The sequence below is a fragment of the Festucalex cinctus genome, chromosome 4 (assembly GCF_051991245.1).
Source record: "Festucalex cinctus isolate MCC-2025b chromosome 4, RoL_Fcin_1.0, whole genome shotgun sequence".
In the NCBI taxonomy this organism is placed as follows: Eukaryota; Metazoa; Chordata; class Actinopteri; order Syngnathiformes; family Syngnathidae; genus Festucalex; species Festucalex cinctus.
The window spans coordinates 26706389-26732357 of record NC_135414.1 but is presented as its reverse complement, the minus strand read 5'-3'; the positions used below and the strand labels follow the sequence as shown (position 1 = coordinate 26732357).

The 25969-nt window shown below is 39.1% G+C and overlaps 1 protein-coding gene across 1 annotated transcript in view; it reads right to left on the bottom strand.

Annotated features, from left to right (window-relative positions):
* Positions 1-25969, bottom strand: part of LOC144017967 (CUB and sushi domain-containing protein 1-like) — a 454419-nt gene that overhangs the window by 411395 nt on the left and 17055 nt on the right. Inside the window, exon 2 of the mRNA XM_077519995.1 lies at positions 7753-8272. Within this exon, the coding sequence (XP_077376121.1) occupies positions 7753-7888 (136 nt within the window). The 5' untranslated portion in view covers positions 7889-8272. The remainder of the gene's footprint in view (positions 1-7752; positions 8273-25969) is intronic.

The window sequence follows — 25969 nt, the reverse complement described above, 5'->3', positions numbered from 1 at the left end:
TTTTTTCTTTACATCTTACTTTTCTTCTTGTAAAGCATTATTGAGGAATCATTAAAAGGACTCTTTAAAAAATGGTTAATTGTTATTTTAATATTACTTATTATTTTTTTTCTTCAAAATATAATTAGAATTAATTAAATAATTATTATCATCATCATCATCAACATCATTATTATTGCTACCATCATCATCATCGTTATTATTAACTCTTCTACTGCCACACGTTATCAAAAAGTTATCATTCAGGTCATCCTTGAAAACATTCTCTTTCATCAGATTTCATCATGTTTCATTGTAATTTGGCAGGCCATTGAAGAGATACAATGCTGCCATCTGGTGGCCATATTTAGTGAGTGTTTTTGATTCGACAACCCATTGACCAGGCAGCGCTGCACTTAGATGTTACACTGCCCATTGATTAAAACAAAACAAAACCAAATAATAATAATAATAATAATAATAATAATTTAGAAGTGTACATTGTTTGGTTTTCCAATATGCACAAAATTCTCTTGCCGGGCAAGTTCAAAGATTTCACAGTTCCACACATTTTCCTTCCAAATTCTTCTCCTAATTCATATTCAAAATGCACACTCTACAATATGTTGATGTAACCTGACAGACGCTTGTGCAATTGTTGGATTTTAGTTGACAGACAACAGAATCTGCTGGCTGTCACGCAGCATTGACTGCGACCATTAAACATTTGTACCTTGACATGAATATCAACAGATGCGATAGGCCCGCTTGCTGAGGCCACCTCGGCGTATTTCCCTGCAAATCGGAGGTATAAATTCAGGATGGACAGGGTTATGATGTCATTATTTAATTCCAGACATTACTAGCAGAGCAGCACAAGATGGAAAAGTCATTTGTGATTAATCGTGTCTGCTGAGGAATACATTTTCATTTTCCCCTTCGCTTTTGTCTGTGCCTCTGTCCCAATCTCTTGCTAACATTCTTTGTCTTCACACACGCGCACGCTTCCCTCCACCATCTCGTCCTACGTTGTAATCTACTGTATGTAGGCCAAGGCTCTTTTAAAACTTCTGTCAAAGCACTATCTCATTTGAAAGCCAGCAGGAAGCGGCGATATGTCGAAGAGAGACATTCGCCATCACATGCTCAAAGTCTCCCATACAATAATTGCAAACATTTTTCAAACTTTGCCAACAAAAGTATCGCGACACACCTCTTAATCAGCCAGGGGTTAGGATGGACGCCTTTTTCCAAGACATTTTGGAAAATTGGAAGCTTTCAACTATGGCAACGATTTGGGGAAGCCCCTTTTTGGTTCCTAGTGAACGAAGCAAGAGACATGAGTTAAACATAGAAGAACTTGTTTGACCTTTACATTTAACCGCATCAAACAGATCTGGTATGCAGTCGAATAAAGTAGATTGTGAGCAATGCCCCCTCCACTTTATCGTTTAATGGTGCAAAAAGATTATGTGATGGTGGGAAATGTTCTGCTTGTGTAGGTTTTTTTTTTATCAAATGGCAACTAAAGGAGACAGTCACAAGAAGGAGTCATGCCATGTCACCTTGGACAAAGCTGTCAACATTGCATTCCCTTGTGTCCGGGTAATTTTGGCGCTGTGACAATTGGTCATTTAAATAGTGTATAGGAAAAAAACTGTACTTAAAATGTATTGCACATAAGTCCAACACAATGTGTATTTGAATGTTTACAAACATGTAGTTGAAAGTTAAATGCTAATGAACTGTACTTATAGGTAAAGTCAACCCCCCCAAAAAATTATTGGCAATATGTTCTATGCAACCCCACTAGTCCCACCGTATTTTGGTTAATATTGTATTAATGGAATATGAGTTATGAAGAAAAATGCAGCCGTTTTTATGCACCTCGGGGCGGCCATTTTGCCACTTGCTAGCCAGTGAGAATGACATCACAGTTACTCAGGTCTCAGACAACAGCCAATCACAGCTCAGCTTAGGAAAACAGGTGCGCTGTGATTGGTCATTGCCTGAGCAACTGTGATGTCATCTTCAGCCGACAGCAAGTGGCAAAATGGCCGCCCCCTGAGATGGATAAAAATGGCTGGATTTTGCTTCAAAACTCATATTCCACAAATGTAATATGAATCAGAATGTCATGTTTAGACTAGTGAGGTCACCTTGTCAAGAAATGTTTAAGATTGAATATCCTTTAAAAAAAAAAAAAAAAAAAAAAATGTAAATGAAAAGTAGAAAAAATGGATAGAAACAAAAATTTTAACCGGTTGTATTCAGTAGCTACCAGCTTTATTCTAATATGTGTGATTGTAATTCAGGGTTTAAATGGAAATTTTATTCCTATTCAATTTAGAGTTGTTGTTTTTTTCTTCCCATGTACCACGAGAGAGCCCACATACCAGTCTTTAAAAATCACTGTTTGGGTGAGTGAACATCCTTTTTAGAGCCTGCTATTTGAGATCTTATTAAAGCATGTGCACAGAGTATTTTAATTGCAGTACAAGTGGAAAAAAAAAAAGAAAAAAAGAAAAGCCAAGTGAATATTCTTGTGAGAAGGGTCCTCAAGTACCAGACAATCACTCACTCAAAAGGACGCCACACTCTTTTCCGCACATACCCACGCAAGGTCTAACTTGTTTTTCTTCCACAGCTACCTCATGGTTGATATGGTGGATTTCAGCTGTCACGCAGAAATATGTCTCATAATTTGCGAGAACTACTGTTTGATAATATCGTGGATCATGACAAGAGTTCAAAATGGCGAGTTGACGAAGAAAATGGGGCTCACGTTAGTTGCGCATCATCCGACAATGAGAAATGTACTGTAATTCAGAGAAACCCCCTCGTATTTTGAGCGAGACTTGAAAAAGTTGACATTTTATTCATGATTCTAAAAATAATTGTGTGCTGTGTATATCACTGCCTTCATCCTCAGCATCTCCACATTGAGCTCACGCTCAGGCACAGTAAAACTTGTTTTGCTGGAAGAACGTGGGACTATCAATTAAATGCAAGCCATTTCGTACATTCATCTGGAATTTTATGATAGTATTGGGTATTGTTGTTGTTTTTTGTTTTTATCTATTTTGTCTTCTCTTATTTATGCCTTTGCTTGTTAGTTTGTTTATTGCTGTACTGTTACACTACAATACAATTTAATGCTGCTTTTGTTTTATCCCTAATGCTGAACTTTTGGCGACAAAAACTTACAAGAAAGGTGCCACGTAAATGCAGCTGAAATGAATTTTATATATATATATATATAGCTATATATATATATATATATATATATATTATAAATTATTATTTATATATGTATTAGGGATGTATTAGGGATGTCAAAATTAGTGCATTAATTTTGAGTTAATTTAAAGTTCCTTTGACGCCACTAATTTTTTCAACGCGCGATTAACTGCCCCTTACTAGGGGGATTCCAGTCGCAACGTAGCAGACACGTCCGCGTCAAAATTTAGCAGTAATAAATTTAATCATGCATATATTTGCGGAGACTGGGGTCAAGTTGTATTTTACAAGTTTAAAATGTGCAAAATTTCACAATTTCACAACTTCATGTTAAAGATTAGAAGATGAAAAGAAAAATGCACTGAGCTGTCACCGTCTTACAGATGCAATTATGCCATCTAGTGGCAGAAAAAAAAAATGAGCTCGACACAAAACCATATCACATTCGTTTTTTTACAGTACATATTTTTTTTATTTTTATGAATTATGCAAGAATGCAATTACTGAATCAATGACCAAAAGATGCAGCCATATTTCTATTAGTTTAACATTTGTTTTATATTCACAGGAGTATGAAAACATTTTATTGTACATTTAATTGCACATTTAGAACAGATAAAATTTGCGATTAATCATGAGTTAACTATTGAAATCATGCGATTAATTGCGATTAATGATTTTGTCACGATACAACTGTGCCAAGCTCACATATGGAAGTCAAATTCATACGTCCACATGGGATTTGATGTCGAATTCCCAAGAAGTTAACCTCATTATCTGTCAATGTGAGGTATGCACACGTTTGTCCATTTTGTCTCGCTGGCGCATGCTGTGAGTTTGGAACTCAAGTTCCTTTTAATTCAGTCACCTTCTCATCTGCAGGGACAGCGTGTTTCCCGCGTGTGATATTAGTATGCCAGTGGAGCTACACACAAGGGGACGGACATTTTGTAATGTCTTGTTGTTTGGCATTGACTCAATGTCGGGTAATTGTCACTCGGTGTGCATACATGTGTTGGTGTTCACCTTAAGTTAGCAAGTAATTAAATCTGTGTGTGTGCGTGTGTAGTTTGATAAGTATTCAAACTTTCCTGAAGTAGGCCTATTAGCATGCTACCATTAACGTGTGTTCCCAACCACGGTTGTTTCCCCAACCGAACAAGCCAAGTACCGGCATAATTATATAATAATAGTATATGAATTATCTTTAATCCGTTTTGACATTTGATCAGTTCGTATCCACCGCATTTTAATGTCACCAGGATTGTTAAAGTTTCTTGACTTTTCCTAACATTTTAAGTGACATTTCCAGACAATCAATAATTAGTTGCGTCTTTGAATTTAAAGTGCATCATCCACATTTAAAAGGTGGCAACCATCTGGGGTTTGCGGACACACAAAATAAATTATTGCCATCCTCCTTCTGTCTTTCCAGATGTCTGTTTGCCCTTTAATTTCCTTTAAGTCCATCACTGGCTGTGTAACTCTTAAATAAGTCAATGTAGCTGCTGATCTGCTGCAGAGCAGTGAAATAGGTTAACTTTTTGTTGTTTATATTAGAATATAAAACACTATCTGATCATCTTATTACGAGGCTTTGCAATATTTGGGGGGGGGGCTGATGAAGAGGGAGGGAAATATGTGCATAAACGTGTCTGCACAGATTGGAGATGAATCACAGATGAACGGATAGCGGAAGATGCCTAATTCCTAAACCGCTTAAAAACGAATCGGCAACATAATCGTCGACGCGCCCGCTTCTCGCATGCAGTTATGTCGCCGCCCACCAGTAGTTGTTGCTGTGCATGCAGCCGAAACAAGTCGGCATAAGAAGTAAAAGTGCCACGAAATTGTATTAATTGAAGTGTTTCTCTTGGCTGAACTGCTATTGAGATGTTGGATTTTTAATTAATTAATTTATTAATTTTCCAGATTTCAGTCTGTGTGTTTTGCCGTGTCTAATCTCCCCAGGGCCTTCAAAATCTATACTTCTGGCACATACAGTAGCAATGGGACTGTCCCCCACCCCAACCAATCAGATTTCAAATTTGTCCTCATAGGATCAGAGTGCTGGCCGTCGATGATGTCAGCATTTTTCCTTCCTCTGAGTGGTTGGAAGGACAAATGCTATTACAGGCAACTTTGACGTGCAAAGTATGTCTGTATTGATCCCTAACCCTTTTGTCCAATGGGAGCACAGATCATCACGTGATTGCGCAATATCGTCCACTTGCAAAAAGCACAGTGTAAATATGAACCGCACCAAATGGGAAAAAAAATAAAGTTTGCTTTTGATCCTGACCAAACAAGCGGACTAAAGGACTTTTCTGGTCTGAATACATCCATCCATCCATTTTCTTGACCGCTTATTCCTCACAAGGGTTGCTGGAGCCTATCTCAGCTGGCTTTGGGCAGTAGGCGGGGGACACCCTGAACTGGTTGCCAGCCAATCGCAGGGCACACAGAGACGAACAACCATCCACGCTCGCAAGCACACCTAGGGACAATTCCGAGCGCCCAGTTAACCTGTTAATTAGCCATGCATGTCTTTGGAATGTGGGAGGAGACCGGAGTACCCGGAGAAGACCCACGCAGGTACGGGGAGAACATGCAAACTCCACCCAGGAAGGCCGGAGCCTGGACTTGAACCCGAGTCCTCAGAACTGGGAGGCGGACGTGCTAACCAGTCATCCGCCGTGCCGCCCGGTCTGAATACACCCTTATTTAAATGTGTTTGACATGGCAATTTTCTAATTAATATTGATCATAAAACACGCCACAAGACGTCACGCAAGCACCAATGCCTTGAAATAAGGCCGGGTATCAGCCTGACACAGTTACCTGGTATCAGTACTTGCCCATCCCGAGTTGTTGTCACACTGGATAAATATTGTTTCTGAACTGCTCCAGAAGTATATTGTGGTCTTTGACAGTAAATAGAAAAACTAATCATGTAAAAGCACTGCATGGGCCCCCAAAGAGGCCGGCCCACCGGGGGTCTGCCCTGTTTGCCAGATGGCCAGTCCAGCGCTGATGGTGGCATTAAGATGTGGATTAAAACTGATCTCCACTGACTTAAAAAGTCCCCACGAAGGGCCCAGGTACCAAAATGCACTGCCCGCCGGCCGCCACTGAGAACTAGCCATCCCGTTCGTAGCTCTGAAAAGCAAGGGAGGGGTAGCGAACCAGGCCACCACTAATTTTACTGCTATTAACTCATTTACTCCCAATAACGTATAAATAGTTTTTTTTTAATGTTCTAAGTGTCCCAAAGACGTATTTATATGTTTTTTTTGTTTTGTTTTGTTTTTTATGATAGAACATACAGAAGGCTTTGATGCAGCCTTTCAACTGCAAAGAACGTTTGCAGAAATGGTAGTTATTACACAAACGGCCAGCAGGTGGCAGCAGAGCAAAGGAGATCAACCAGGGCCATCCAGAAAAAAAGCTCAATTGCTTTGAATTTTAAATAGATTTGTGAAAACTGATGAAACTTAGCTCTTTTCTAATGCTAATTGCTGCAAAACGGAAACAGATAGAAACATACTTTTTTCCTAATGAAAGAAGAGACTTTAATCTTTCTTTTAAATAGGTTCCATGCTTTTATAGCAATAGAACACAATATTCTGTGGGCCTTGCAAAATCAGTCAAAATCCAGTAAAACAGCCGGGAGCGAACGGGATTGCTTCTGTGAAAATGGATGGGAGTGAATGAGTTAATATATTATTTTTATTCTTCAGAAATTTTATTTACATTCATTCATTTACAGGCTCAGGATCAATACACAAGATGCATAAAACCACTGCCCATATAGCGGCATACTTTTCGTGACAGGTTGGTGAGTGCGTGAGAGGCTGACAGTGACAAACATGAGAGGCACAGGACAGAGAAGCCATTGACGGGAGACAAGTCAGCTCCCCTGCACCAAAAGCAGAATGTTAACACGTTCCTCCCACTGAGCTGCATCCATGTTGGTCACCAACTTCCCACCAGCGCGCTAAGCAGCATCAGCACTGCAGGCCCGCTGACACGTATACGAAAGCATCATCCATCCCCTCTCAGGGAATCTCCACAGCAACAGACAAACTCCAGGAACATGAGCACCAACTTCCTCTTGCGTGTGCAAGTTTTGACTGTCAGATGCCACCCCAGCACCGCATTACACCCCCCGCAGCTGAGGTGCACATTCGGGGTAACGTCACGGAGTGAGGGTTGAGGTCTTCAATGATTCATTTTTGAACTACTTTGGTGCAATTAACTCATTCACTGCCTTTGACGGAAAAAGACGTCAAATGATGCAATGCATTTTTGCTGGGCTGGCAGTGAATGTGTTAAGGGGAATGTGACTTCCAAGTTGGGAGCGCGCACACATAATACACACACGTATCTAAGCATGCGCACGGTCGTTCTTTTTTAGGGGGGGAAACTCGCTATGCAGAACACGCACGCACACAAGTTCGGCATGACACGATCTCCCCTGTTTCTTGCGCCACCTGATTATTTAAGCACACACAGACAGACTTAAGAACTCACCCCCAGAGGAGGAGAAATCCCCGACGAGGAGCCCCGTCAGGAGGAGAAGTGAGAGGTCGCGTCTTAGTCGGGCCATTTTCCTCACCGTCAGCCTCCTCCGCTTCATCGCCATCAACGGCATCTCCAAATCCGTCATGTTGCTGTTCAATAAATCCAAAGCCGGCTGCAAGCCTTCCCCCCACCTTGCCGCCCTGCCTGGCTGAAGGGAGCGGAGGGGGGGTAAAAAGATGACAAACCCCCAGTCCCCCCCTCCTCCTCTTGCGTTTGTTATGTGCTTTCAAAAAGCTGAACAAAGCTCTGAAGAGGAAAAGAAGGCCACCCGAGGATCAATCGCGGCTATTCCAGGCGCACATGTCCGTGTCGGATGAGTGGCGTCGGGCCGGCGGAGGCAGCGCGCGGCTGGTGTGAGATGTCATAGCACAGGAGGAGGGATGGAGCGGCTCGTGTGAAGGTGAGGAGAGGAGAACGGAGGAGAGATATGATGCTCGCGAGGTCCTCACAGCACACTGAGCAGCAACGACTGAGAGGCAGGAGAGAGAGAGAAAGGGAGGGAGAGTGCGAGTGAAGAACAGAAAGGGAGGGAGGAGAGAGAGAGAGTGAGACCTTTACCCACTTATATAGAGATACATTTGAATAAAAGTAAGACTCACACAGTCATGCTCCGAAGTGTGTCAGAAAAGTTCCACGACTGGTGTCACAAAAACTACATTTCAAACTCAAATGTCGAGTTTTCTCTTTCAATGGGGGGGTCGGACGATCAACCAGCATGTCTGCAAAAAGACCCGGCGGCGTTTTCGTTTCACAAGGAAAGGCTATAGCAGTTGTGGCAGGAGAAGTCGTGGCTTCTCGCAACACCCTGAGCACCTGACAGTTCCTGGTCGAGAAGAACATCGCCTTGATGCGATGGCGCAACCTTCAGACCTGTCTCAGTCAGCATTAAGGGTTGGAAGTGGGGGGGTTAGATCACCAAATGATTCCCGAGCGCTCAGGAATCATGAATTTTGCCCCACTTTAGGTGTGTGTGACAATCAGTGATGGGGTTTTTTTCAGGATCCACAAAAATGTCAACCTCTAACCCAGATTAGCCAATACATTGGTCAGAATGACCAATTTCTATCAGTTAATATTGGTTGAAAACACCGAACCATTAGAGTGGTTGTTTTAACCAAAGGATCTGTCCGATAAATAACTATCAAATTTATTTATTTATTTTTTTGGGTAGATTTGACCAATCTGCTTTTAGGGTGTATCAAGTATAAACACATCTACAACAACCACATAACTGCCTTTGTACTAGCTTATTGCTAGCACATAATATTATTTGAACCCAAAAATCGCTATATATATATATATATACAGAGAGAGAGAGAGAGAGAGAGAGAGATGTCTGCATTATACTGCTCCAGAAAGCAGCAAGTGCCCATTGAAAAATGGAGCAAAACCTGTTTAATTTCTGTACATTCCCTATAATTGTATATGTACGTTTTTATAAATAACAGTTATATACAATGCTGGTTTTATTATTAAACATTGTTGTTGCTTTGCTGGCAGGCTGGAACAGATTAATGGCATTTCCATTCATGTCGGTGGGAAAAAGTGATTTGCAGTATGATTGTTTAGAATTGCAACCATAGTCAAGGGATGAATTTAATTCTTATTTTAAGGCAGCGCTACATTTTTTTTTGTAAGGTTTTGGACAAAAGCAACACTTCACTGCCTAGGAACTTGAAAACAAACAGAAAATGCTGTAATATGCATGCCAGTCCAGTGACTGGCGACTGCTTGTCTTTCCTCACCTTGAACTCCATTACTCACAACGGCAATTTAGCTGGGATGGGCTCCAGCTCGCGTTACCCCAATGACGATAAACGGTATAGAGAAAAGGTGGATGGATGGATATGCGTTTGACACCTAAAGACTGTTTGACTCGCGTAAAGGACAGTACACTTTCCTGGCAGCAGGAGTAGAAGAGGTGAGTCGATAGGTATGGCGCAATAGCATCGACTCTATGACTTGTTGGGTCGTATATATTTAAATCATAATGGTAAGTTCCAGCACGAAATATTTGACGGAAAAGTATTTCATAAAAACAGCCCACAAATGAGTGTTGTTTAGTTAAAAACACAAATTTGTTTGTATTATTGTTATTGTTTTAGACTGACTTATAACTTGCTGGCCTGTGTTTATGACACACTTGTAGAATTTTGTCAAATTGTCAAAGTGAATGCTTTAAAAAAAAAAAAAAAAAAAAAAAAAATGCAAGTCAAAGGGTTTATTTAGAAAGATAAACTACACTATAAACAAATAAGCTGCCTTTCATATTAATTCATCTGGCTTTATTTTGGCATAATCCTAATAATATATAGGACCAAAACATTTATCTCTAATAATACTAATATTAATTTTGTAATAGAGATTCATTCATTTCTTGTGCTTGTAAAAAAATAATAATAATAATAATAAAAAAATAAAATAAATAAAAATTAAAAAAATAAATCATGTGACAAGGACCTTGAAAAATTGCACTGCGATAATGGCAATTAGGCACATTATTTTTTTAAACCGTTTAGCTCTAATTTTTAATTTTTAGTGACGCTTTTTTTTTTTTACTCTGACATGAAAAGCCCACTGAAAATCTCATTTTGGGAAAAAAAAGTCTAAATAACCGAGAATGACATATTTACGTATGTTAATGCTGGATGTGATTGGCGTGCAGTAAATATACACTTTGAAGAAAAACTCATCATCTCACAGGAACAGCGCGGATGGTTCGCCATTGTTTTGGTTCCGTCAGAGTCGCGCAGGCCAACATAACAAATAACACACGTGGCCTCCATTTTCAGAGAGGAAAACAATAGTGTTATTTATTTATTTATTTATTTGTTTGTTTGTTTATTTATTTATTTACTTGCTTATTTATTTATTTATTTATTTATTTGTTTGTTTGTTTGTTTTTATTTATTTATTTGGTGGGGGAGGTTCTAAAATGTCTTGTGGACGACTTGATTTATGATAAAAATATATTTAAAATACGTTTTTTTGGGGAGAGGCTGAAATGGATGAATGGCTATTCGATTCATTTCAATGGGGAGATATGTATGTGAGATATGAGAATTTTGAGTTAGGAATGCATTCACAGAATGGAATAAATTCAGATTTCAAGATACATAAAAAAAAAAAAAAAAATCTCCACCAAACAAGAGTGTCACAAAAAGTACCACAAAATAATGATGGTATTGTCTGCATTTTCTCATAATGTGTGCTTATGTGGGTTGAAGGCAAAACAATGATTCTGTTATATGAATGCAACAGGTGAATACATCACAACACTGGCACAGATGCTGCAAATCAAGGATGCATTAGTTGTAGTAAATAAATAATACTTTTCTGGCCAATTAAGTGAAATTGGAACTTTTCCCAGCAGCTCAAATGACTTTTCACTAATGTGCTGTGGCACAGTGGTTGAGAATCACTGATGTAAGCTACTGCGGTCCAGAGCCTAAAAGGTCCAAAATAAGAATAACAAAGTACTGAATGCATATAACAGTGTCAAACACAATCTGTTTAGTGAACTTACAAGTTGTTCTACTTTCAAAACAAAGTTTCCCATGACAAATGTAAAGTGAATTACAGTATTTTTGTTCAGGCCCAAACAAAAGTATTGATAGCTGAAATGATGGAGGAAAAAATAAAAGAGCAGATGTGCCAAGTGCAGGGTGACAAGGGAAATTGTAAGCGAACGGGGTCTCTACCGCAGAATAGCCGGAAGCAAGGTGGGAAGAAAGGAGGGGAAGATGTAATCAAAGCGAAAGCGTGGAAAGGAGAAAGTGAAGAAAAGACGACAGGAAAGAGTGGGAAGAGGGATAAAAAGGAAAGATGCTCCCCATGGGAAGGAAGAGTGGAAGACGGATGGAAAAGGGGCCTTCAGGAAGGAAGCAAGGGGAGGAGGAAGTGATCAGAAAGATGCAACGGAAAGACAGCAGTGAAATTAGAAGATGACAGAGCCACAATATTAGAATATCAGAGACACATTTTGACTGACACTGACAGTAACAAAATGTATCTTTTTTTTGATGATTTAATATGCTGAACTTCTTAAGTTTATAATCTAACAAACTATGAATCAATTTGGTTTTGACGTGAGTTTTGTTGGTTGTGATTTTTTTTTTAATAATCTTGAATGTTTTAATGTTACAGCAAAATTTGAGTGTATAGTAGTACCTCAATTATTGCGAAAAAGTCCACCTAGCAGCAACCATGTATTAATTTCATCATATATTTTAAAGCTTCATGTGTAATTTCTTATTCAAAATATGCATGTGAGGTACATTATTTATATTAAATAAATAACTTATCACAACAAATTAAGTGAAATATAAAACTATTTTTTACCCACTTCAGGTCACCACATCGAGTACTAGTATTATTAAGCTAGCCCCGGGATTGATTTTTATTTTATTTATTTTTTTTAATTGGAGTAATGATAATCTCCACCCTTAACAGTTCTGGAGAAATAACTCAACAAATTCATTTTCAATGTATTCAGACTATGTGTGACTAACAATATTTTGGACTTTGAACCTCATTTCTTTTCTAAACAGCATCGAGGATGCTTTTTCACAATCGGAGGCAAGCACCTGTGACATCTTCCTGTTTGGTATAATTGTGATTTGATCAAACAATTTATTTTTCTCTAAATTATTGCTTTCATATCTTTATTTTTACATTAATGCTACTGTAGTTGCAAGACAAGTTAATTTATTTCTTTTTTTTTAAAAGCACCGTTAATTATAATATTTGTTAAAGTGTTTTACCAAACCCAAAAAAAAAGTACTGATAAGAATAGTAGCAGATCAATAATCAGTATTCAGAGTAGTATCGTTAACATCTGAACGATACCCCATCCCTGTCTATGACTTTGAATATATGTGGCTTTAAAAGGCAGGATCTGGCCTGTTGAGTGACGTGGAAGTCAGCGAATGAGCGTGGATTGTTATTGCTGAGCACTGTTAAAGGGACACTTTACTTATTTAGCCATTTTTGGCAGTCAAATATCAACATTTTGCCTATAATAATTTTGATATTTTCATTATTTTTCATGTACAATTAGTACCTTTTTAAAACCACATTTTGCAACTTGCTGTCGTCTGAAAATGACATCACAAGGGCTCAGGGAACCAATCGCAGCTCAGCTTGTGAATGTCAGCTTGTGAAACAGGTGAGCTGTGATTGGTTACCTGAGCCCTTGTGATGTCATTTTCAGTCGACAGCAAGTTGCAAAATGTGTTTTTAAAGGTACTAATTGTACGGGAAAATTAATGAAAGTATCAAATTAATTATAGACAAAATATAAAAAGTGAGCATTAAGGCAAAATTTGTATCCTCTTGTATTCGTTACAGTTTTATGGCTGGGTTAAGAAAGAGGGATAAAATGTAAAAATACTGTAGAAGCACTATGAAACTGGAAGAAGACTAAAAGTCGATGCGAGCGAGACGGTAAAAGAATAGAATTCATTTCGAGCATTTCATTATTTGAGTTGAGGTTACACGATGCTCGGCGTCATCGTCACCCTCCAGTTCCCACAGAAAGATGTCCGCGGGGGTTTGTGTGTGGGTGTGTGGTGCCATGAGCCACTTATTGATCCATGATTCCCGGTGGTATGTGCAGAGGATCACGCTAACGAGATTACAATGCCGCAAACACGACGTGGAGACTTAATGGGCCACTGAGGCGATAGGCGGCTGCGGCAGTTGACGGATGCAAATTGCGTGTCATCCCAAAGCGGTCGGTTACGGTGTCTCACAGCAGGCGGCATCTAATAGCCTCGCCCCCAAGAAGAAACAATTTGCCGCCAGTTGATGCAGGTGGCTTCCAAAAAAAGGTGGAAATGATGTTTCAAATTGCCTATTTTTAGAAGTCTTCCATGTTAAGGTCTATATGTACAGCTGTTACAGTGAACCCAATTTGTTGCTTATTATGTGATTAATGACACACAGGCTGCTTGCAACGTGCCAAACGGAATCAGAGCTAATCCTCGTTTATAGCTTGCGGGCCTCTCAAACAGTCTGCTGGAGCCTTAGGTCTTACTTTTTCAAGCTTCGGGCCTACGCAGCGCAGCAGCTTGCCCATGTATTTTATTAATATTGTCTCATCGCAGATTTGTTCCTAATCTGCCATCATGTTAATCCACGCTGTATTTGTTCCACTTGGAAACACCCGTCCTACTCTTATGAGTAGTTAACCACCGAAGCGTTATTTCATCTCGTGTGTATGTGTATAGGTCATTTCACAAAGTGTTACTCTGAGTCATGAACGCATCAAGCTGGTTACCCACTGGTTTTGGCTTAATATATATATTTCTAAAAACGTTTGTAACATCTACTAGTGGGAGGATGTCCATGTTAAAGCAAACAAGCAAAGATGAAGCGAGTCAAGAGGGGTGATTCAGATGGACGGAGAGGTCGATCGAACGAACAGTCGGCAGACATTCTTTCTCAACTTGAAGAGCCTGGTGCCTATTGCTCAGTGTGGTCATGCTGCCATCCACTGGTGAGGAATGACATTGCAGAGTAAAAGGACTGCATGGGGAGCGAAGAAAGCTGAAATGAATGTAAGATTCATTGTGAAATGACAAATATATGCTACAAAATATTAGCACAAAAATAAATTGTGTGAAAACGTAGTTTTACATTTTTTTTCTATACTTTGGAACCTCCTAAAAATTGAATAATGTCATCTAAAGTCACAAAAACAAAAGAGGTCAAGACATCACACACGACCTGAATCAATGAAAAAGGGAATGTACACTACATTAGCTTTCGTTTTGTTTGAACTTTTTGTGCTGAGACTCGCCTCCCAAGCAAAGCCAGTAATAAATTAATTACTCAATGTGTTTAACATATTTTTACACTCCGGGGCAGTTTATGTTACTTTAACATTGTCCGTCTAATATTAGTTTAGTATAGCATGGTATACGTAGTTACCAGGTATTGATATTGGGCTATAATCGGGATATTCGCACATCAGTTGCTCTCTTGTGGCTGTTTTATGATCAGGAACTAGATGACAGAAGAAGAAAAAAAAAATGCCATTCATTTCATGCAGTTTTAATAAAAAAGCCAGACAGACAGACAATTATAATAATAATAATAATTATTATTATTATTATTATTATTATTATTATTATTATTATTATTATTATTATTATTATTATTATTATTATTATTATTATCATCATCATCATCATCAGTCATTGTGTTTTGAGGGGAAATTTTATGTATCAAAAGTACTAGTGCTATCAGTGCATGGTATCGTTATCACTTCACTTCACAAATATGGCACTTTACTGTACGTTAATTTATTTTATTTAATCTCCGGTGTAATAACCTTATTCATTGATTGATTGAATTTTTCTTTTTAATATTATTATTATTATTATTATTACAACTATTATTGTTATTATTATTATTAATTCAATCTCTGGTGTAATAACCTTATTTATTGATTGATTGAATTATTTTCTATTTTATTATCTGTTCTCATTGCTGCTGGACATGTAAATTTCCCAGAGAGAGCCATCCCAAAGGGATCAATAAAGTCAAGTCTAAGTCTAAGTCTATCAGTGTCTACTGAAGAGATGAGTACATGTACTCGTATCAATCAAATCCCACTAGTAATTTAGTAGTATAGTAAATTTGGAGACAGTTGAATGAATGCATACGTCCATTTTCCATCTCGCTTGTCCTCATTAGGATGGCAGCTTAGCTGAACTTGATCCCAGGTGGCTTCAACCAAGACGCAGCGGACGACCAGGACTGGTCGGCGGTCACTTGCAGGGCACATATAGACAAACAACCATTCACATTCACACCCGGGAAAACTGTTTCAACATCTTAGAACAGATTGTATTAAACCTTAGAGGTTCGGCTGTACAGTGACTAGGTTTTATTTTGTTTTATTAGCTTCTTACAGTAAGTGTCGTATTCCTGCCGGTGCCTGGCTTCCTTGCAGACAAATGGTCACCTTACAGCAAAGAGGAGGACAAATGGTTTCCGGTGATTTGTTTGCGTCGACATGAACTGAAAGCCAAAACATTTTACAGCAAGGAAAGGCTGCATAGCACTGCAGAGGTATTTGTTTTCTCTTTGACCTCATTATGCAAAGACTGAAAGTACACAGAGCTAAACTGTATGACTTTTTAATGAGAAAAAAGATTGGTGGCATTAATACCGCTGTGTAAGATTTTTTTTTTTCCATTTGCCCTTTTTCTTCCCCCCCCCCCCCATTTGCATTTCCATTTTTCAGCCAACAATATTTTAGCCCATGAAAGGCGTTCCCCCAAAGGTACAGCGCCTTTACCTGAATCATTTGTTAAAAGAATGACAACCATACTTGAACAAGTAGAAAAAAAAATTAAAGTATCGGCGCTGCTGTGCATAGTAAAAATAGTTTTTATATACCTTATAAAGCAAAGATTTAAAACAAAAAAAAAATAGTTCTTAGTTCTACACAATTTTCATCTTTAGCTTAGCTACAGGCAATCCAGTTGTGCATGGGACGTCTATCCAGATGACAAAAACTCGTCTTTATTTGGCTTGAATCCTCTGCGAGTCGTACAAACATTTGATTTTCGTGAGGCCGGGAGACTTAAATTGACTCAATTGGAGTTGTCACGGGTCAAGAAAACCGGCACATTTTAATGAGCACCGGTCTCAAGGTGAGACTCGGCATTTATTCAACCTGACTTGCGTTGGAGAAAAAAACAAAAAAACAAAAAAACAAAACACTTTTAAAGTCTAATTCGCGTAAGAGCAGAATGTTGAACTACTTTGCTGTGCTGCATGGACCCAAAATGTCCTCTGACAAAAGCACAAGGCCCGTCTGGAGGTGAATTATGTTCTTTGTGGAGTGTATGTAACTGTATTTTCTTCTCTCTAAGGAGAACACACCTGTTCTCCTTAGAGAGCTGAAAGTCAGACAGGATGAAAATGAAAGAAGGGCAGAGATGATTTAAGGGAGGCAAGAGAACAGACAGAAGGGGTCAGGAACATTAAAAAAACAAAAAAAACAAAAACAAACTGAATTTGTGTCAAAGATGATCAGGGCTGTGGGAAAAAAAAATGATGTTCATGACAAGGGAAGGCAAGCGGAGAACCATCAGCTTGAAATACTGTTGTCAGCCAGGTAAATCCTCTTTTATTTTGAAAATATTTACTTGTCATAGTTATTGTTGTTTGCTTCTCTCTTTAATGTTTCTCACTCTTTTTGTCTACCAGCAGCAGCAGCCTGACGGGTTACAATACGCCTGTGCTTCTCAATTATTTTCTGTCATGCCCCCCCAGTAAGAAGAAACCATCTCGTGCGACTATAAATAGTATCATTTGTCTATAAAATTGTTATAAGCACACCTCTGCATAACACTGTATCCTTATTAACGTATAAGAGAATTAAAAAAAAAAAAAAGAAATATGGGCTAACTTACAACAAAGAATAGCTTTATTAACTGTAAGAGAAAAGATTTAAAGTGCATCTGAAATTCAAAAATAAAATTAAATCCTTAATTCATTTTTTTGACTGACCATGTCAAACCATATGATACGGAAAAATACAATTACATAAATACATCAATAATAGTGCATTCAAACTGATCACCATCATTAACTCAGAGCACAATATTTAAAAAAAAAAAAAACTTTAACCGAAAAAACAAAAATATTTGAAACAATTTGTGCTGATTTTTTTTTTTTTTTTTTTTTTTTTTTTTTTTTTTTTTTTGCTGTGTGCAAAACGCGCATGCTCAGTGCAAACAAAACCCCTACACCACCGAGCAAATGCTCCCTGCGCACACTCTGCCAATAATTAGGGCACCACTGCCCCCTAGTGTAGTGGAGGTGCAATTGCACTTTATTCTAGGACAGTAAAAAATAAAATTAAATCAAAAGCATGTTCCCCGAGGCCTTCCCCCTTGATGGAGCGTCGCGCCCCCGCCCCACTATTTGAGAAGCACTACAATACGCTAATGCCCGCCTGACGTAGTATCGCAGCCTGAAGTCCAGCGCAACAACACGCTCCAAAACCAACATCAACATGTGGTATAATTAATCAGACATTTTCCTTTCTGGTGCTGGTTTGAAAATAAGCACACACAAAAACATAATAGGATAGATGAAAATATGTGACAAGGAGGTGAAGTACAAGGAGGTCCCTTGTGATTCCAGAAAGCACTCATGTTCAAAAAAAAAAAACAAGAAAAAAAAATGCCTGGCTTTCCTGATTAAAACTTAAAACAGCTCTCTGTTCTGTTCTTCAACTTCCTTTTCTTGCAGCCGGCGATAAAATGAGTCCGTGGTGACTTATCAACCTTGGAGACACCTGCTGATTTTAAATCCGACATAAAGTCCCTAATTAACCGAGGGGAGGAATTACTATCAGGTTTCAAGCGGCTGCTCCCTGTTGAATTATTCTTGCCCTGTAGGTTTGCTTTCCATTTCGGCTTTATTGGTGCCAAGGTTTGAATTCGGGATGCTCAATACCACTTTTTTTCCGGACCCATACCAGTACGAGTACTCAGATCTTGATTAGTCACTGATACCAATACCACTAATACATAACCCCCCCATTTATTTGCATGAAATTAATAGCAATTTTCTATTTGTCTAATTTCTAGTCCGCGATCGTAAAACTGGCATCGGCCACTGTCACGAGTACTGATACCTTAAAATAAAGCTGGTATCGGCACCAATACCGATACTTGATATCAATACTTACCAATTGAATATTCGACGGCTCAGGTTTAGCATATAGCGTGGACTTTGTGTGTATCACATATGGCAATGGAGGTGTGACTTCCAAAATGTATTAGATGATACGTTATTAATACTTGAAAGTAATTATTATCATATTGAAGTTAGTGTGCACAGTTTTGAATTGTATTGCATTACATCTGCACTTACATTAAACATGACCAGGATTTGTGTATAATTAAGACAATACTTATTACATGAAAATTACGGTGAAAGCAGTTCATTAACGTTAATGAAACAATGTTACCAATAGAATAGACTACGCAAATTATACTAATTTTATTGGCACAGTCTGTTGACAGTTTTCCCCAAATCAAATTATGCTATTTATATTTAATGGCCACAATTTAAATTAAAAAGTTGGGTTAAAAATAATTTCAGTCCTCCTAAATTGCTTAGCTATTGTTGTACTAATTTTAAACATAGAACCAGTATTTTTCCAATAATATGTCCAGGAAATTTAAGGAGTGAATTACATTGCCTGTAAAGTTAATTAAAAAAAAAAAAAAAAAAAAAGTTTAAAAGTTGTAGCAGAACTGGAACTAATAAAGTTGTGATATAATTGATCGGCTAATGCTAAATATATTAGCCGGATTAGTCAGGGTTCAACACAGTTATATTTCATAGTGCATTGTAATGAATGTTACCTCCAAAAAGGGTTGCTGAAATGATGTGTATTCTCCTACCATGTTTTTTTCTCGAAACTGCAGTTCAAAATGATGATGCACGAATACACAATTGTCTAAATTGTTTTACTGCATTTATTCATGCTATTTATTCATTATGATAATAAACTTTTTTTTTTTTTAAAGCAGTATTATACATAATGTATTGCTTGCTTCTCTTCAACACTGTCAACATCGTTGTCTGGCTCCATCTCAATACCTGTCTCATTGTTATTCGTCTTTATGGTACAGAAAAAAAAAAGTTGTAAAGTTCATTTTGTTTTCTTCATTTTGAACTCTTAGACAAAAATCAATGAAGAAGAAAACATTTCAGCAACACAGTCTGTAAAAATGTGTTTTAATACTTCAATAATAATCAGGACCCCCTCAGTCTAGAACTGAAAATCCGCATATGAAAGAGGTTAATGGAAAATGGAGCCGTATAAAAGGACAGTAGAGTGCATTGGAAGATGTCAAGAATAATGTCCCAGATGAGGATTTGATTTAAAAAGGAAGTCGCAGACGCTGGAGTGGGAATCAGGGAGGTGAAGAGTAAAGCATTTAAAAAAAAAAAAAAAAAAAGTTTGGAGTGGAACAAATGCTTCAACTTTTTGTTTTTGTTTTTTTGTTTTTTTGCAACAACTACCGAGTCCCTCCCTAAGCTACAAAGTGAAGATCTCTCTGCCGTGTCGATCCTCGAGAGGCACAAAGTGTGAACTGGCTGCATTTGTTATCAAACGTTTTCTTTTTTTTTTTTAAATGGATGTTCTCAGATCTTGGATTTGGAAAAAGAAACGTTCACACAGGAAAAGAAAATGGTGAAGGTAACAGTATAGTGAATTAGAATGCTACAGAAAGGTAAGCATGGTAAACCGCTCACAGGGTGGAGGTGCCCGGTCAGCACAAGTCCCGGATGGCTAACGAGGAAAGATATAGTGGAGTGTGCGTGAGTATGTATGTTAATGTCGATGGTGAGGGATGATGGGAAGATGGGCCTGACAAAGAAATTGTTGACAATTTAAAAGGAGGAACCTCTTACACGAAGATGTGGCTTTTAACGTGGAGGAGGACGAGCATCGAGGAGGTGCTCGATGAAGGAGAAGAGGATGTGGGGGGAGTGACGGCGGCGTAGACGAGGGCAGATTGTTTGAGGCAAAGAGCCGAGGGTAGCGTGAGGCATATGAGCACACACGACGTGTTATTGACTGAAGGCTTTCCCTGTTAATTGCATATTCACTGTGATTGCACCGCAAGCGCTGAGCTGCATGACAATAAGTTTCTCTTGCACCTTTCTTTCAGAGGCTGGGAAAGAGACAGCAATGAAGGATAAGAGGCCGGATGAATGCACATCATCATCCCTGAAAATACAATACAAATCAAAAGAAAATGTCATTTCTCTTTTGGCAAATTAAAATGGATAGATGAATAAAACAAAAAGTGACCTCTGTCGAGGCTCGAAAACGTATAACTAATTGCCAATTGGTGACAGTTAACACAGCACTTCCTGTAATATGCTCTTATTCTGAAAGATTGGGTGTGCCACTTCCGAAATACATGGTATTCTTCACTATTCAACTATTTGATTATTTAATGACGATTATAAATATAGAAATGTTTGATGATAATTACAAGTAATTGCTACGAACAAAAGAATTTAAATGGACCGCATGTATTATTTGGTGCCATCTAGTTGTAAACTTGTAATTCGTTCATTTTAAAAACCCACTATAATATATATATATATATATATATATATATATATATATATATATATATATATATATATATATATATATATATATATATATATATATATATATATATATATATATATATATATTATTCGCCTGAAGACTTACGTCCATTTACCCGCCACTCTCGAGGCGCTCCCCCTAGTGGCCCGCCAAGTAATTGCTCAATAAGTCATGAACAATGGAGCAGTTATAGTGGCTGGTTATTAGCTACAAATATCACGATACTTGCGTAGATGTATCGGTAATCTATCGGGAGACAAAGTATCACGATTTATCGCGATATCGCCGATATATCGTCACACTCCTACTTTAGAATATACTTTACATGTCACGCCTATTGAATGGGTGTGTGCAATTTGACCGTGCTTGTAAGGAACTCATTGTCGGCTATTTTCTTGTACAGAAAAAATGTGACGTTTTGATATCTGATATCACAAGGTCCTGTTGAGTGCCTTGAGATTTGCATTTCTGAACAAAAGCTCTTTGTATCTTCTGATCTCAATCGTGCCACCATGTTTTCCCCTCGCGTTTGTGCCATTCGTACTCCAGCTGACAAAATACACTTACTTCGCTCCATTTGTTCCCAATTTGTAATGATTCCATTCATACACAGCAGGAGAGATAATTATTTTGAGCTGGCAAAGAATTTCTAACTCATGGATTTGACCGACACGGAATGATTGATGGGCTTTGTTATTTTACTTCCACACTCCCGTATATTCATGACGTGGTGATTATGACGCAGCCAGACGCTTTTTGCCCGCACAATCAACGCACAGCTGAAGCAAAGTGGGCTCTGTGGGGTGGATTTCAACATGCAGCAAACGACCCAGATCACGTTTTTCCCTCTTCTCTGGATGCGCTGGAGAGGAAGTGAAGTTCAGCCAGAGTCACAAAAAAAAAAAAAAAAAAAAAAAAAGTTTGACCCTGCAGTTGAAGTTTATGGAACTCAATCAAAGAATATGTGACCCAGTAGTAATGGCTATTTGAAATGATTTGACCCTTATTAAAAGCGCCTCTGACTGAAATGTATTCGTGCGTGATGTTCTGTCTCTGCCTGTTTTTAGTTCAATCAGCCTCCGCTACCTCTCTATTACGGCTGCATGGACACACAGAATACACACACACGGTTTACGCAAAAACACACAACAGTGCCCCCCTTTAATCTTGTGCATCCTGACAGGCCACACACATACACGCACACACACACAGGTTGGAGATCAATTTCAATTCTCCAGTTAGGGAACAAGTCAGCAGACAGCCTTTCATCTCCTCAGCGCTCGCTCACTTCCTCTTCCTCTCACTCTGCCCTCTTCTCTCTATTGATCTCTGTCACTCTCTTGCTGTCTTGCTCTCCTCCACTCTCTCTTTCAAAACTCCTCTTTGCCCCACTCTTTCTCTCCATCTTCTGTCCTCTCTGACGTCCATCTCTGATCTCGCAGCGCCCCTCTTACAGAGAAGCATGCGCCGGATTGAGTGGAGTTAATTTCTAATCCATGAAAAAAAAGTTATTGACTCCCCCCCCCCCACGGAGGTTGCGCATATTGTCAGTATTGAGTGGGCGTCATCTTGTATGCGTGTCCATCTGTCTCTTTGATCATCCGTCCAGCTGTCCCGCTGCACACCGGCCTCGATTTGCGCATGCCTCGCATCGACTTAAGTCGGATTCCTCGTGATTGAAGTCAAATTTATTTACCTAACGTTGGTAATCCCCCCAAGTCTCTGTTCGATTTAAGGCGTAATTTTGGGTGATAGGCTGTCATCGCTGTGATGTTTACTCACAGCAAAGCTTTTAGATTACCTATTAGTCAGAGTGCTGCTGCCTCCCCCCCCACGTCCCCCGCAACCCCCAAAGGGATTAATGTGAAGCGCGCTCCCTTTGCAGTCGTCTGGATGAAACCTTCAAATGCTTTCGTCTCAGAACGCCAACTTTAAAAAATTAACATCATAAGAAAAGGACGCAACGTCTGAATGTGAAATGAAGTTAGTCGAGGTATAAATGCGTGGCCAGACGTTGTTTTCAAACGATGAGGAATTGCGGTCGATGTGAGTGATAGGATGCCTTTGCCGATAGGAAAACAGAGAAAGTTATACAGCTTGAAATGGGATTTATGTGTGCTCTCGGAAAGTGATTTCCAAAAAGGATCGTTAAGTGCAAAACGAAGTGACATATTGTCATGTCATCAAAAAGTTTTACCGCAATGTAAGTCGTAGTAATTTACTACAGATGTCCATGATAAAACATGCACCTATATACACAGTCAGCGCACTTGTGTATGTGAATGTTTTATTTTTGATCAGAGGTGAGTATTCTGTCAATATTGACAGTATTGCTCCATGTTTGACTGGTTGTATGCTCATGTTACCTTGTCTTATGTAAGCTTTTTTTTTTCTTTTCTTTTTTTTTTTTAAATCAGGACTGCAGTCGTCAATAGCTGGCATAATATCATATATATCATAATATGCAGGAGAAGAGCGTCTCCTCTCCCCAGCCGAGTGACCCAGACCAGAGGAAGCTGCTGTCAAACAGGAAAGAAAAAAAAAAAAGCTCAAATTGGGGTAGACTGAGGACAAGATTCAAGTTAGCAAAAAAACAGGGGGACTATGTGGAGAAGTAGGAAGGCAAATTGACTTTGAGGAGGTTACATTTCAGTCTATGCCCAGAAGAGACTTCTGATAAGGGAGAAGGGACAGTCATATTTCATTAAGGAACGGCAGGCGGGAGGCATGGAGAGGAAATGACTGTCTGCCTTATATGCAATGTTTTTTATTTTTTAACTATGTTTTTACACAAGCTAATTAAGTTAGCAGCTCATTAGCTTGTTGCGTTAACTCACTTGCAACTACTAACATAAAAGACATGTTAATAGACTAGTCTGTTCGTCTTTAATTCAATTTCTTTGTTGGTTAGTTCTGGTTAGATGAACATTTATTACCTGAGTGACTATTGTAATCAATACAAGCAATAATCGGTGGTTGTGCCGCGGCTTGGGGGGCACCGGGGGGGCCGTGCTTGCTTTGCTGGGTCGCGGTCAACGGCTCCCCTCTTTGGTGGCGGTCCAAATGCATGCCAGGTCCATCACACCGGCATCTACTGAAATTCAAACAGAATCCGCCTCTCCCTCCCACTGCTCGTTGAATCAGCGGGTGCTGGTGTCTGTGGACCTCACTCTGCTTCATCTATCCTTCCTTCCTTCCACTTTAGTTCTTCCTCTGGTCTCTTGAGATCTCCTTAATTTGTTGGAATTTAGAGATTTCTGGGGTTGGCGTAAGACCATGTAGGTGGCAGGTGGTGTTTGGTTGGTGCTGGATTTCACTTTGATCTATCTTTCCTTTCTGTGACCTTTCCTCTGGTCTCCTGACCTTCTGAACGTCACGACTCTGGCGAGACTGAAGTATTCGGTTAAGGTGAAGGGTAATGGGATTTTTATTAGGTTTTAGGTGAACTAATGAGTATAAACATACACGAATTCGCACGCACACGCACGCACATACTCACAAAAAAAAAAAAAAAAAGCAATGATGATAAGATGTTGAATCTGTAAGACTGCCGAATGAACAATTCTGAGCTCACTATTTAAAAGCAAAAAAATAAAAATAAAAAATACAAGCAATAATCACACTGCACTACAATACGCAGTAGGTGTGACTTGCTTTGGGGCACCTAAACAATTGTCAGAAAGTAAACTAGCATCTAAAGCAGCAGGTGACCTCAAAGCCCAAGTCCTTATGATGACGTGAGTTACTGCTGCCCCGAATAAGTCACATTTTTAACTGACCTAAAAGTGTAATCTTAATAATTCTAAGAATTTTTTATTTGGAAGTGTTAAAAAAAATAAAAGAGGAAGAGGAAGAAGAAAAAGATGAAGAAGATAAAGAAGAAGAAGAAGTAGAAGAAGAAGAAGAAGAAGAAGAAGAAGAAGAAGAAGAAGAAGAGGAAGAAGAAGAAGAGGAAGAAGAAGAAGAAGAAGAAGAAGAAGAAGTAGAGGAAGAAGAAGAACAACAACAACAACAACTGCACCAACCTATACGTCATTCAACTCAAACCACAGCTGTGGCCGTACGCTTTTTATTTATGACTGAAGTTATTGCAAAAGCATCGACTATCACACCCCAAGATGACATAAAGTAAACCTCTTGTACACGCATGTATGATTTATACACCTGGGTGTTCAAGGTTGACTATAAATTCTCCACGGGAAAGAGGATTTGAGTAAAACGAGACTATTCCTCTTCATCCAAAGTGAGTCACGCTTTCATACAAGGAAATGTCGAGAGCCCTGACACATGACTGACCCGGTTCGTTTTCAAATCTCGACTTTTTTTTATGACTGCAAGTGAGTTGAGCCGCATACCCGAGCCACAGAAATGTACCATATAAACCACGTAGGCTATCACCCAGACACAAAACCCTGGGTGCATGATCCCCGCAGTCCGCTTCACATTGCACCTTTGACAACACCTACCAAAAATATAAAAGACCTTGACCAATCTCTCCTCTTCAAACCAGGGCAGCAATCAAGACACGGCCATCCTCATTCCAGCATTTCAATCGCTGTTTGGGGAGAGGAACTGAATTGGATTTTTTTTTTTTTCCACATTGTATTTAAACAACGGTTAAGTGATGTCACATCAGGTGACATGCTGCTGTACTAAAAGATATGCTACACCACCTGGACAAGTGAGCTTCTAACACGGCGCATTGGTGAGACAAGTCAACCCTCAGCTGTGTCTGGCAGGATTGCCAGCTTTGTATGGCGGACCTGCGCCCTACTCAATAGATCACTCTCTGGCACCTCATTCAGCCTTTCTGGGAGGAACATTATGACAGATGAGATCGTTTGCAAATGCAACCGCCATATCGAGTGACTGCCAGTGGTCAAGAATGAATTATGGGATACAGAGAAGTGCTCGCATAATTAATGCTGAGCACAAAACTCACCTACCATGTGTTGCCACATGCATTTCATCATTAGAATATTGTAGCAGCCGGAC